The sequence below is a fragment of the Channa argus genome, chromosome 11, assembly GCF_033026475.1.
Source record: "Channa argus isolate prfri chromosome 11, Channa argus male v1.0, whole genome shotgun sequence".
Classification (NCBI taxonomy): Eukaryota; Metazoa; Chordata; class Actinopteri; order Anabantiformes; family Channidae; genus Channa; species Channa argus.
Window position 1 is genome coordinate 13,786,511 of NC_090207.1, and position 14,011 is coordinate 13,800,521.

General features: G+C 38.1%; 2 protein-coding genes across 2 annotated transcripts; one reads left to right on the forward strand and one right to left on the reverse strand.

The window, feature by feature from the left end:
- Positions 1-848: 848 nt before the first annotated feature.
- On the forward strand, positions 849-5,834 carry mat2ab (methionine adenosyltransferase 2Ab). Its single transcript, XM_067520118.1, has 9 exons — positions 849-1,122; positions 1,895-1,972; positions 2,078-2,200; positions 2,296-2,408; positions 2,545-2,688; positions 2,770-2,988; positions 3,067-3,249; positions 3,360-3,493; positions 4,069-5,834. The coding sequence occupies exons 1-9, from the start codon at positions 1,029-1,031 to the stop codon at positions 4,169-4,171; spliced, it is 1,191 nt and encodes a 396-aa protein (XP_067376219.1). The 5' UTR covers positions 849-1,028; the 3' UTR covers positions 4,172-5,834.
- A 3,967-nt stretch (positions 5,835-9,801) lies between these two features.
- On the reverse strand, positions 9,802-13,824 carry c11h2orf68 (chromosome 11 C2orf68 homolog). Its single transcript, XM_067520120.1, has 4 exons — positions 13,495-13,824; positions 12,786-12,901; positions 12,548-12,693; positions 9,802-12,442 (listed from the first exon to the last, which is right to left on the reverse strand). The coding sequence occupies exons 1-4, from the start codon at positions 13,602-13,604 to the stop codon at positions 12,320-12,322; spliced, it is 495 nt and encodes a 164-aa protein (XP_067376221.1). The 5' UTR covers positions 13,605-13,824; the 3' UTR covers positions 9,802-12,319.
- Between the last annotated feature and the right edge of the window lie 187 nt (positions 13,825-14,011).

Here is a 14,011-nt window from a genome sequence, read left to right on the forward strand (position 1 = left end):
GATATAACATCCTCAGCCTCATGCTCTTTTAACCACATTCAAGTTTCCATTTTGTTGCAAATGTATTTACAAGTTGATCTGTTTTTTTTTAAGCAGTGCAGGACATGTTTTGATGTTTTTGTGATAGTCTAAATGAACACAACATATCAGATAAATAAATTTGGTACTGGATTATACCAAATCCAAATAATGTTTTCTAGGAAACATTTGTTTTATTATCTCGTACATTGTGGCCCATATGACAAAAAAAAAAAAAAAAACATCACACACAAAGATCACTCTGGGGAGCAACAATGGACAAAAATTCAGGCGCATGCTCGTATGTATGCAGGAATCAGAATCAAAACCCAACATGTTGTATGGTTTTTATTTTTTGATCATTCCGGAAGCTGGGTCCAGTTTTAAGGAATTGGTTAAGGCAGGGTTAGCATTTGAGGTATCAAGGCTTTAAGAATATAAGATAACAACTGCAAGAAGTATGGACCTGCGAGTACAGATTAAAGAAGGCAACATGTTATAAGTCAAACGTTTTGATGCTTAACAGTCCACTATAACAACAATGATTTAATAATGGTAAGCTTTATAGCCTATATCACAAATGACCTGATATTATACATCACCACTCAATTACATACGCAGACACTACGTGTTACTGCTGAGGTAAAAGGTGTTGGTTAAGCAATTGGGCCCTCGAGTCACTGTAACATTTTAATAGCAGTGGGCCTGTCTGATGACTGCCGCCACTCCTGGTGACATTATGCTGCAACCCCTGAATAGCTGAACGGTATGGCCCGCCTCCTCGTGACGTCAGAGCGTCTGACTTCACAGAATAAATACAAGCGCTCTGCGCCATGAGGCTCAGGCTTGAGGGTCGATATACAGAAAGTCGCTAGTGTCTTTTGGGAGAGCAGCGCAGCGCAAAAACAAAAAATAAAAAAATCTCTAGGCATTATTAATAAAAGAAAATTACAGTTAACCTCATATCAACGTTGTGACCTTTATAAAATTTCGTGCAACTGTTTTTAACAATGATGAACGGACAGATGAATGGTTTTCATAATTCCATCATTGACGAGGACTGCTTCTTGTTCACCTCAGAGTCGGTCGGAGAAGGGCACCCGGGTAAGACCCGACGTACCGGGCTCTAATCCATTTGTCTTGACTGTATTAGTTTTAGTAATTTACAAGGGTTTTTTTACTTCCTTGTTGGCTCCTCGAATTCTTCGTCCTCGCTTTGATAGGACGGAGTAGGATAGACATTGTTCAGGTTATTCACATTTACGGCCTTTTCCGCTAACTTGAGTTAGCTGACGTTGTGTGAATGTGACTGGGCCGGCTTCAAGAGCATGCGCTACTAGCTAGTGTTAGCTAGCAGATTTTTGCTAAATAAATGATGTTGCCTGTGGGCCACGGTCACTGGATGTGTCAGTGTTAATATTTTGGTCAGACATTCACTGCAAACGTTACTCAAACGCCAATATGGCTGTAATATCACTGTTTATTGTTTATTAAGCATTTTTCTGGACACGCCGAATCGTCTGGGGCTATTCCTGGGGCACAATAACCGGTAACGTCGTCCTCCCCCGGCTCCAACAACCGTATAGGATAGTTTTGTTACATTCTCAACATTTCTTGATTACCAAATCCATTGTTTCTAAGGTTATCACGCTTACTTCCCAGTCCCAGTTATTTGCGCGCTCTCTCCTCCCTACCACATGTGCTGAAATGGCGTCTGTGAAGGGACACTGAGCCACTCCCACCGAGCACGAGCCGGACCGGTTGCGCTAACGTGATACAGGGCTCTGGTTGCGCTGCAGTGTTTTGTTGGTACTAACGTTTAGTTACCTTGTGTGTTTTTTTTTTTTTTGTTTGTTTTTTTGTTTTCTCTCTCCAGACAAGATATGTGATCAGATTAGTGATGCTGTTCTAGATGCCCATCTCAAACAGGACCCTGATGCCAAAGTTGCCTGTGGTAAGACTTTTTTTTTTTTTTTTGTTCAAAAGTCTTCTGTTAATACTGTCAAGGAGGAATAACAACGTTTAACAACGTGGTTATTATCTGTAATGTCTCTTTCAGAGACCGTTGCAAAGACTGGCATGATCCTGTTGGCCGGTGAGGTGACATCACACGCCACAGTGGACTACCAGAAGGTTGTCCGTGACACCATCCGCCAAATTGGATATGATGACTCCTCTAAAGGTGTAGTATGCTGTAGTTGTGCATCTTTTATGAGTTGTCTGAGGTAACGTTTATTGTGAAAGGTGATTTAATCTGCTTATGTCTATCATGTACAGGTTTTGACTACAAGACCTGCAATGTACTTGTAGCTTTGGAGCAGCAGTCTCCTGACATTGCTCAGGGTGTTCACGTTGACCGTAATGAGGAGGACATTGGAGCTGGGGATCAGGTCAGTAGTGGTAGTAATAACATTGTAGTCTGTTATGTGTGTTCTGAAATAACTGAAGGGTGGGGTTTTATTTAATTTTTTTTTTTTTATGTGCTTTAGTCAATTAACTTTTAAACATCTATTCCTTGCTGAACAGGGCTTAATGTTTGGATATGCCACTGATGAGACTGAGGAGTGTATGCCTCTCACAGTCGTCCTCGCCCACAAACTGAATGCGAAGTTGGCTGAACTGCGACGTAATGGCACCCTGCCATGGCTTCGTCCTGATTCAAAGACCCAGGTAGAGTTGGCAAACTTCTTATTATTCTCTTAATTTAATTATTTTGGGGGATTTTTACTCATTCAAATTTTACCTTTGTAGGTTACTGTGCAATACCGTCAAGACCGTGGTGCCATGCTCCCAGTGCGTGTGCACACAATTGTTATTTCTGTTCAGCATGATGAGGATATTTGCCTGGAAGAAATGCGAGATGCTCTGAAAGAGAGAGTCATCAAATCTGTTGTTCCCTGCATCTATTTGGATGATGACACAATTTACCACCTGCAGCCTAGTGGACGATTTGTCATTGGAGGTCCACAGGTAAATTTCGAAGGGTGTGACTTTTGGGAACTACTTAGCCTGTGAGGTGTCTGTATAATGTCTATTTCTCGATTACAGGGTGACGCTGGCCTTACCGGCCGTAAGATCATCGTTGACACTTATGGAGGCTGGGGAGCCCATGGGGGTGGAGCCTTCTCCGGGAAAGATTACACAAAGGTTGACCGCTCTGCAGCCTATGCTGCACGCTGGGTAGCCAAATCTCTGGTGAAAGCTGAGCTCTGCAGGAGAGTGTTGGTACAAGTAAGTGGCAATATCATAAACTACTGAGAATGATGGGTTAATGATTGGCTGCAAGAGGTACCTAACTTCTTTTAAAAAAAAAAAAAACTTGCATATTTCTACTGTATCAGGTGTCCTATGCCATTGGAGTTGCCCACCCCCTCTCCATTTCTATCTTCCACTACGGAACCTCCAACAAGAGTGAGAGGGAGCTGCTTGACATTGTGAAGAAGAACTTTGATCTTCGCCCTGGAGTAATTGTCAGGTAATGTATAACCCCTGAATCCACCTGCTACTCGGTGAAACTGCAGAACCTGGCTTCTTCTTGTTTCCTAGATTGTTTATTTTTGACTTGTCACACCCAGGATCTTGAATTAATTTAATTTGTGAAAATTGTGCAGAGCCAGTGCTTTCTTTTTGCAACAGCTAAAATTCAGTTTGAGGCCTGTGATGAAATCAAGAGTTGAGTTTGCCATACATCTTTCAACTTAAATGCATGACATAATACGCGGCACTCTTCAACTAGGCTTATTTGTGCAGATGTGTATGTCTGACGTAAGGAAGCCTTGGTTGGTTAGATAAAAGTGCTTTTGTAAATCTGATGAGAGGTTTCCATCTGCAAGCTGCACTATCCAGTTTGGTTGGGAGGGTAAGTGTTTGAAGCTCCCTGTGTTTCCTGCTTTACCACCTGCTCTGACAACGCTATTTTTTATTTTTTTAAATTTTGTGTGTGAGGCTCTTGACACTCCCCTGTCAGTGTTTTGCCTGTGTTATTATGGCTGCGTGTATCTGAGGTTGCTGGGTGTGGCTGCTGCTGAATATTTTGATTATGTATTCCAGGGAGCTGGATCTGAAGAAACCCATGTATCAGAGGACCGCAGCATATGGCCACTTTGGCCGAGACTCCTTCCCATGGGAGGTGCCCAAAAAACTAAAATACTAAACATGTTAAGCTTTTCCCCCCAGGCCTGTTGGTGTATACTACAGAGAAGCCTCCAAGGTTCCGGGGGTGAAATGCCCTATCTATCTCATAGTAATGGTATTTTTTTATTTTTTTTTTAAACACATGACTCCTTTCCTTACACAACTTTCCATCTTTGTCTTGTTATGGTTTCCTGCTGGTTGCAGTATCATGCTGGGTCCTAGGAGGCATGCTTCAAACTTGATATTTAAAGAAATGAATGGGTTCCATGAACTCATGCCCCATAGTACTTCATAATTCCCCAGTGACTTGCTTCTTTCCCTGCTTCTTGTTGTGATAGACCGTGAATAGCTTTTCTGTTCGGCATTCCACACATCAATATTGTCAGTTTTCTGTGTCATGATGGTACCATTTTAGCCTATATGCAATACCCCTCTCAATTCATCGGTGCTACTGACGTAAGGAGTTTGAGACCTTTTTTTTTTAGTCAGTTTATGTCAAGTATAAATCCATAATTGGATGGTATTGTGGTCTGGTACCTTTTCTAATGACATTCAGCTTGTTTCCAAACATTCCTGTTGTTCTTTATCCTTTTGTTAGCTTTATTCCCTTGTCTTTGTGGAGGACGCTAGAATGGCACAATTAAAATTCAAGGGTTGTGGCTCTAATTTCACTAAAATGCTATGCATTGCAGGATAAAGGGGTAAGCCAAATCCTAATTATTCAAGCTCTCAAATGAGCATGAAGCCTCAGATACCTCTGCAGACCCTTGTTTTCTGACGTAATACAGAAAAGTCAGAAGCTGCTATGTCACTTCTCTGGTCTGCAGAGGTATTGGTTATACTTGATAGCAATGGAAAATTGGTTTGTTTATGCATTGAAATTCAACTTAAAATGAGTCCTTTTTAAACGTAGTTTACTTGCCTTGTTTATGGTTTGAAGTGACAGAAGACTCTTCTCCTTAAGTGTACTGATGGCAGGTGTAGCTACAGAGAAACCTGGTTCCCATCTTTATTCTTAAAGGGGTCTGTTCTTTGCCAGTCTTATTGGCTTGGAATCAAACTTCAACACTATTTATTTGTTCTCTGAAACTCTGCGTGGATACAGAGAAGCTGATGTTTCAGAAGGCAGCTTTAAACACTGATTCTTGAATTCCTTTTGACTTGATCGTTTTCGGTGTTTTTGCTTGAGGACCCAGAGTGTTGTACAGAAAAGCTTTGGTCTGCCTCAATGCGATCGTGTCACTGGCTACTGTTAATGACTTAGGCATACTTGCTTTGCAATCTCTAGTTATTTTTGGACTGCCGGACTTACTTTTTAGGTGAGTCAGGTTTTTATTCCATTAACATGTCTGCGAGTCTTTGGATTTTAGCTAGTCTCAGTCTAATGGATGGCAACATTTGGTTGGTGTAGTACAGAGAAACCAGCCTTGTTTACATAGCCTTCCATTCTGGATAGTTTTGGTTTTGTTCCCTTTTACCACTCGACAGTCATCCCGTTGGCTACAGTAAGTGTGAGAGTGCCTTTCTATTTCCTCTATTTCCTCTACCTCCCTCCTTCTTTCTTCCTCCTACCAACATGCGTTCATCTTTCAAAAGGAACAAGTAGCTCGTACTGTATTATGCTTCATGTCTAGACTGAGTACTTTCCTTATGCTCTGTAATAAACTAATACTCCATTCAAATGTCTTTGTCTCTTAAATGTGTTTTTGTTGTGTGTGTGTGTGTGTGTTTTAAAAAAATTCTTTTTATAAATGTCGTTGTTTTTTTTTTTTTTTTTTTTTTTTTTTAGTGGTTATGGGGTAGATTTTAGTTTGATTCAGAGTATTTTAATATGAATGAATTCTAGGTAACAATATCTGTGTAAAAATTCCAAAGTCAGACCATAGTGTGCAACTTTGTTTACAACTCAGACAGAATTGAAATTCAGCCCATACTGTTAATCAAATACATTTGAATATTTGTTTTTTGTTTTGTTTTTTTTAAATTATTTGTTTTGTGGTATGCAATAACAAGCTTTAACAACATTTTATACCCTTCAAACTTAGTGGAATTTATCATCTTTGAAGTGTGGGGGTCACAAATTAATTGGGCTTTAAAAAAGTAATGAGTATTGAAGGAAATCCTTCCTTATCTCTCTCCATGGAGGCAGTTTGTGGCATTTGTATTGTGAAATTTGAAGAATATCTATACTGTCTCCACAAAAAAAATAAAATATTTTCTCCCCTCACTAAATAAGGCATGGTTTGTTTAGAATTGAATTGAATTTCCAATCTCCAGGTGCAACCAAACAGAATCCACTGTATTAGCCTATATTTATTCATACAAGGAAATTGACTGGTTTGTCGTAGTTCTCAACTTACTTGCACAAAATGACAAGAACTAAATTCACAATGACAAGCTTAAAGGGACAAAAGTGACATGGCTGTAATGTATAAGCAATAGGTGAGAAAGAAGGGTACATATGTATACCTAAGTAAATATAAAGGCAGCTTAATAAGTAAGTGTATAGTAGGGTGCAGTGGTGGTTGCTTATATATGTTATATATGCTTGTATTTTAATTATCAATTTAATAATAAATAGCACAATGGAGGTCTTATAATATAGAATCTAATGATTTGTAGGTACAGTGGCTGTATTCATGTCTTACCTTTACAGTTAACTGCTCGTGGTTAGGTTTAAAGTTAAAAGTTACACAGTTAACAACTTAAGGCATTACGACATATTTAACATGCAGACAGTTTGCTGTGTTGATTTGTACAGGGACAACTGGATCTGAGTGACCTTTGTCTCCACTGCTGGAGGCATTTACACGCTTTTGAAATTAATCTTGTATTAGACACAACAGAACAGTTCTGTGTGAACAGTTCTCACGGTACATTCTGACACATAGCATTGTGACTCTTGTACAAAGGGATCTTTTGGTGTGAGCATGCATTCATGTAACAAAACAGTATTCTAATTATATATGGAGGTGTTAAAAAGCCGATTCTCAAGTTAGACACTAAACCCAGAAAGTAAAGCACAAAATTCTTTGTGCAAATGGAAGTGCAACTTTGATACGTTACTCAAGAATAATAATGAATGCTACACCATGTTCATGACGGTTGTTCCATGTGAAAAAAAAAATATAAAGCCTTGAGAAACATAATAGAAAATAAAAACAGATGAGGTTTCTTAACGCGCAGTTAACACAGAACACAGGAATGTAAAAATTTAAATGAATTTAAATAAAATTAATGATGACAATGCGTAGCATGTTAGAGATTTCTAAGTATGAACACAGAAAATGCAAAAGAGAATAATACAACTTTTTTTACTGAAATAGGTATGAATTTGCTGAGTCATTCTTTATCTTACAACGTTGTTAAATTCATGAACCCTATATCTGTGTGAAAGGGGTAGCAAAATTTTTTGGGAGTCTGAGAAGAAGTCTCTTAGAGAGAGATAAGCTCAAGGACAACATAAGCAAGGACTTGTCTAATCTATGTGTCTTAATGTTAAAGGACACATAAAGCCTCACATTCATTTGTTTACATTGTCACAAGGCCAGTACAATAACTTACGATCAACCCTGTGAAAAACTCATTAGCTGCACGATGAATACAGGTTTGAATTATTATCAGTGAGTTCAGAAACAATATCACACAAGAACCTTCAAATGAAGTGATTACAATAATCCTGGCTCCAGTGACATACGAACCATATGTCAGTAGGAGGTGGGATGTCTACAAAGACAAGTTTGGGCATTGCTCTCAGTGCCCAAGGGGATAACAAAATATTTGCTATGTTGTGGTGTTACATACATATTTACCTACACACGAGAAGAAATTAAAGCAAATGTTGATTTGAAATAAATAAATGAATAAAACATCTGTGATCAGTGGTAACTTCACTGAAATTCATTCATTGAAGGTGATTTTTCGCATAAAATTATCCTTTTGTGTGCTGAACGTATAATCCAAAGGGCCTTATTTTCATTTCGTTTCTATGTATTATTTTTAATATATTAATTAGATTTATTAATTTCACTTATGTGCCACATAAATCCTGACAGCTTTGTAAATTATTGAGAACATTTTATGATTTGCACTTGTAATTGCAGCATAAGCATAATTTTTAGTTTTATGGAGACCTGCAATTGCATTCTAAATATGTTTACCTCCCATGACAACATTATATGGCAGACTTGAGTAAGATGGCATAAGATGGTTAAGATGGTTATGGGAAGACATTTGTTTTATCTAGTGCATCTGAAATTTAGCTTTGATTCCTCGTGAAATAAATAAATGACATTTAATGACCCCAAAGAGTGTCTGAAAGTAACCTGTGTCTCCAAAGGATCACCCAGCTCAAAGTACACCACTACAGTTATGAGTAGTAGCCATATTCAAGTAACATCATCAGGCTCAGATCTAATGTCCTGTGTGCAGTTAAACTACCGCAGCTTGCTCATTCAAATGTCTATATTTAACTGTATATAGTGGGGGGTTGTGCTAGCTACACACTTCCACGGCCTTGAATGGAAAGGATCACTCACCGTTGCAGTTGTTGCTTTTGGTGATGAAATGCACAGGGTTACAATGGTAAAAGTGGGTTGAAACGCTAAAATTGCACTACATTCACACAACTCTTGTTTTAATTGAAACAAACACTGCACCATCTCCAGCTTTTGCACTGATGTTATAAAGTTACCATCTTTGTGGCACTCAGGTGAAGTTGTTGTGTCTCCTTAAAAAAGAAGAGAGAATTGTTCCCACAACAAAGAGCTCTGTGGGGACATGTGATCAGTTTACACATGAGACTAAACAAAGCACTACAGACAACAAAACAGAACATGGCATTTAGAACAAAGATTGTGGATAGCAAGATAAGGTTTTGTGATATCTTTTATTTTCTCATAACCAATGCTTAGAGAGCACAACAGTGAGAAGGGCAAAGGCAGATCAGCTGTTTGGTTGAGGTCAGTGGGGGTTCCTTGCAAGGATTGGATGACAGCTGATGCAATATTTGTAAGGTGTTGCTTTTGCTCCTTCCACTGTACTTTTGCACCAATATTCTCATGTATGATAAACTACTTGAGTTCTCTTTAATTTGTTAACACTAGTGCACTTAAAACTAATGAAATATTAATATATCTTTAGTTTGCAGTTTTGTGTGTGTGCGCATGTGTGTTTGTGTGTTAGAGCTATTTAATAGCAAGACAAAATAATCATGATAACATCCTGCTGGCAGTTGTAAAGGTGGAACTAATTACACAAACATCTTTAGCCAACCTGTGTCACTGTCAACTCAGTTGTGCAACTGAGTTTTCAGTAGTTCTGGAGAACCATGAACCAACTCCAAACCATGACTTTAGTTAATAAAGTGTGATTAGACTCAGTTTGCTATTGTGCCCAGCCCAAGCTAAATAATATTGTATCTTACATAACATCTGTAAATTACTTTACTTGGACTTTGACTGCATTACAAAAATCAAGGAGGACCAAAACCTGAGTGAAAATAAGAGACAGTGCAAGATAGTGCTGTAAGCCTGGAACCTTACTGTCTTTGCCAACATTAACAAACAAGACAGAAAATATATGACAGAAATATAAACATTCATTCCACAATGTAAACAGAGTCTCACAGACAAAAATGAGCTAACACAGTTGGAATGGTGAATATTGTGTATTTTTGTTTTTAACAATGAAGATTTGTTTGCAATATTCGCATAACTGCTCAAACATTTAGTGCCTGAATAAATAAATCAATGCTAGCAGTGCAATGTATGTCATGATGAGACGAAGGTAGTGAAGCTCAGTGAGCTTGTGTTGCTGAATTGCAATTTTTTTTTAAGATAATACCAAAGATGGTCAGAAATCAGAAGAAAAGAGTTTTTTTTCCCACAACGTGTAATGGGAGATGGTTTATATGTGTCTTGTAAATGAACAGCTGAAGCTATATTCAAATGTCACATATGTAACTCCCAGTCTGTCTGAACCAACAGGTACATCCTGAAATCTTCATGCTTTGACATTTTTAAAATGTGAATAACAAAACTACAAGTTATATGTTATATAATCTGTTAATACAAAGATACACCAAAGGGTGAAAGATGTAAATATCTGAGTTGTGATTGGGTCATAGTCAGCCAATTGAGAAAGGGTGGAGAAAGTAGAGATCATTTGGTGAGCAGCAGATTAGGTGACATGGGAATGTGTTTCCTTTCTCATGACTTCAGTCACATGCTGAACCAGGGAGGGGGTGTTGACAATCTTAAGGGGACTGTCTGTAATCCACCAATAGCAGGATAGGGGCCATGACAGGGCTTTGCATAACTGGAGACTTGGCCGGCCACGTGGTTTTAGGATGAAGTTTGCACATTTTCATGCATTAATGAAAACAATGAATTAATCTCCTACTCTGGAGTAGATCAACAGCTTGTCTGGTCAGATGTCAAGTCAACTCAGTTCTTTCCCCAACAGACAAGAGATGGAACTTTCCATGTCCACTTTACACCAACAGGATGGAAGGTTTCTTTAATTGTACATCAATAGCTTTAGTATTAAAGCTGAAGAACTATTTTCTCCATTTCTGTTTTCTGGGGTTCGTTTGGTCAGTGTTTGTGATTTACCCTTCCAAATCCGTCTCCTTTACACCAACCTTATTGTGACATATTTGTGTGTTTCAGTAAGAATTTGACTGGAGTTTAAAGCATCGGACTGGTTCCAACTTGCTGGGTTAATTTCAGCCAGTAAAACATAAACAACACAAAACTAGTCCTCCTGGTTACAGGGTGGATAAGGAAATGAAAGAATAGCCAATACCAAAGCAGGGTATGATCAACGGAAAAATATGTCATGCTGAGGTCTAAAATAAATACGGGATGGACTTTTTGAAGTTTCTACAAGTAGTATAGTAGTATTCATATAAGTATAATGCAAGCCTAGTTTGTAAAGATACTCTGTGTGAAAGTTCACCCTAGCTTAGGACACAAAAGTCATCCACTTCTTATCTTGTGCAGAGTCCACTGATTGTCAGAAAAGCAGCATACCCAGTACTATGCACAAGTGACCCTACAGTTTAAAGGTTTAGTTCTTCATTTTAAATTAAGGGATTATTACATCTTGATAAATTTTAGAAAGTACAAAGATAGGTTCCCAGCACAAGAGAAATCAGTAACATTCATGTTCGCCTTGGCTGCTAGAGCACTTCAGTTCTCCAGTTTTCTTATGTGAGTTTTTTTGTAAAACATATTAGTGTAATAGTCCTTATTCAAAAAACAACCATTTATATAAATTGTATAGTCATGTCTTAATAGATAATGTGGACTGCTGTATGATAAATATAATGTGACAGTTTGTAAGAACAGCAGTTGAGGCCAAATATATATGCCTGCATAGTTGAGATTGGTTAATACTGCCACCTGCTGAAAACATAAAAGGCAGTTATTTTTCCTTATTTAGGTTTAAATGTGTATTGAATATCTAGAGAAACATTTAGATTTTATGGCTGTTTCAATTTCATAAACCCACATCCAAACAGATTTGGAGAATTAAAAAAAAAAAAGCTTTATGTATGTGAATATATGTAAGGAGTTTTCCCCTTTAAAAAATTGCAATATTAAAAATAAAGTTTTCAAAAAATGAGAAAACTAGAAACATAGTTGAAACAGAAAATGCCTTATCATTGAACTCTCCGGACTCCAACAAACACAGCTTAATTCTCACATTTTTTTATGGTCTATTCAAACCCTGTTATTTTTTACAAAAACAAAATACACAGGACATGTTGAATAGAGGAAGAATGTTAACAGAGCTCTGTCAACATCCTGTTTTCTTTCTCCATATAACTGTTAGCAACAAGATAATTTTATAAGTCAATGTAATTTTACGATGTCTAACGTCGCTATTGTGAGGAATCAGGGTGTCAGGTAACACTTTAGAGTAAAGCGTAGTAAACATTAACATGAAAATCAGCTCCCAACCACACGGTCTATGGTAAGAGCTGCTTCTTCTCCTTTACTAACCAACTTGATTCTGGGGCGTTGGATCTCTGCTGAGAGTCTCTGTACAGGATCAGGTGCCTAATTATGGCTCCAACATCATCAACAGCATTGATTCAGAAGAACTACGCAGATCTGTCCCTGTAGCCTCTTTGTCGCTACGTTCTTACTTTTCATTTCACTCAGCGTTTGTCTCGTCTTTTGTCCATTTCTTTTTGAATCCGAGCCTCTAGAGCTGCCTTCATGGCTGAATCTAAGATGTTCTTTTGTGCAACACGTTCTGCTATCATCCCGGGTTTATCCTCCTTTAGAAACAGAAAGAACACCAAGCAATTAAGACCAAACAAAACTAATGTAGACCCAAGCACACAAAAGTTCTGAAACATCAGACAACAAACATATGCATTAACCTTGTGCACAAGGAAGGATGTAATGGTACCAGATTCTGCCTGGTAGTCAAGCCAAAACAGTTCTGTGCCATGGGCCTCAGTCTCTGTGCTTGATCCACTCTCGTTCCACTCTTCAGCCTCAGTACCAGCACCTGGCTCGGATCCATCTGGAAAATGAGCACAAACACCTCCTATTTACTATATTTAGCAGATGTATGGTCATCAGTAAAAATCGAACAATGAGGTACATTAATCTTACATCTTTGCCGTGGATGGTATACTTGGATGTCAGGTCGACGTGGTCGTCTCGGGGTTGTGGTGTGCCTTCGCCGTTGCAGCTCTTTGGCTTGCTTCACCTCTTTATCATAGTCATCTCTTGAACAAAAAATATAATTGTTGTTATGTCTTAGAAATGTATACATTACTTAAACAGATCAAAGTAAACTTTATTCTTGTTTTATAGTGATTTGCACCTATGTTTTTTCCTAATTCAATTGTATTGCACATTTTCAAATCTTTCTCTCATTTTCACTCCAGAAAATACACTGTGATAGTAACCCAGTCATATACGTTTCCACATATTTGCCTTAAGGTTACTTAATTTCACAAAAAGAATTAGCCTAAATGTAACCTTGTACAGAGCCATGCTGTGCAATTGCTGAGCAACACAAATTAATTTTTTTTATTTAGTCAGGGAATTAGTCTTAATGGAGTAAATTAAATACCGACAGAAATGAGTAGGATGACCAGAGTAGGAAGACCAAACGTTACAATAACTCAAATACCCAGAATAAGGATTTTCACACCGTCAAAAATTACCTCTCACGTTTCTGAACTTTCCTTCACTATAAGATGAACTCCTCAAAACAGAGTAGCTCTGTAGCTCTAGAAATAGTAGTTAGCTGACTGTATACTTGTAGTTACTAGCATTAGTTAATAGTAACGTTAACATTATTTGAGGATATCACCTGGCAATCTGGTTCCTCCGGATATGGTGCAGGAAGCCGTGGCTCATATCCAAACGGCCACCAGGTTTGTATTTTAGCTCTTGGACTTCATCGTCTCTTAGAACATCCATTTCAATAAAAAGACTTCTAACGCCAATAACGTTACAGTATTTATAAACTGGTAAGGCTAATGATTTGCAACGACTTTCTACTTGGGTACTGACAAAAAGCTACATGCTAGCTAAAGGCATATTGTTGTCCAACTGTAACATTTCCGGAGTTTACAAAGCCGTAAAAACACTAGGTAAAAATAAACATAGTTTAAAAGAGAACACAATACAAATTACAAAGCAAATGTTACGTAAGTTCAATTAAAAAACGATTTTACCGTAAGTTTGCGTTTTATAGTGTTGTTTATTTTAGCATTGACTGAATAGCTCAGCTTCAAACTCCGGGTTAGGTTTTCTTATGTCCGTTAACTGCGAGGTACCGCGAGTTTCGACACGCACAGCGTTGACCCATTCATTTCTTTCAAGAA

Coding starts and splice junctions, on each gene's coding strand:
- mat2ab (XM_067520118.1), top strand. CDS start 1,029: ATGATGAACGGACAGATGAATGGTTTTCATAATTCCATCATTGACGAG. Junction 1,123..1,894: donor GGTCGGAGAAGGGCACCCGG/GTAAGACCCGAC, acceptor TTCTCTCTCCAG/ACAAGATATGTGATCAGATT. Junction 2,201..2,295: donor ATATGATGACTCCTCTAAAG/GTGTAGTATGCT, acceptor TATCATGTACAG/GTTTTGACTACAAGACCTGC.
- c11h2orf68 (XM_067520120.1), bottom strand. CDS start 13,604: ATGGATGTTCTAAGAGACGATGAAGTCCAAGAGCTAAAATACAAACCT. Junction 12,902..13,494: donor CGGAGGAACCAGATTGCCAG/GTGATATCCTCA, acceptor TTTTTGTTCAAG/AGATGACTATGATAAAGAGG. Junction 12,694..12,785: donor ATACCATCCACGGCAAAGAT/GTAAGATTAATG, acceptor CTCATTTTCCAG/ATGGATCCGAGCCAGGTGCT.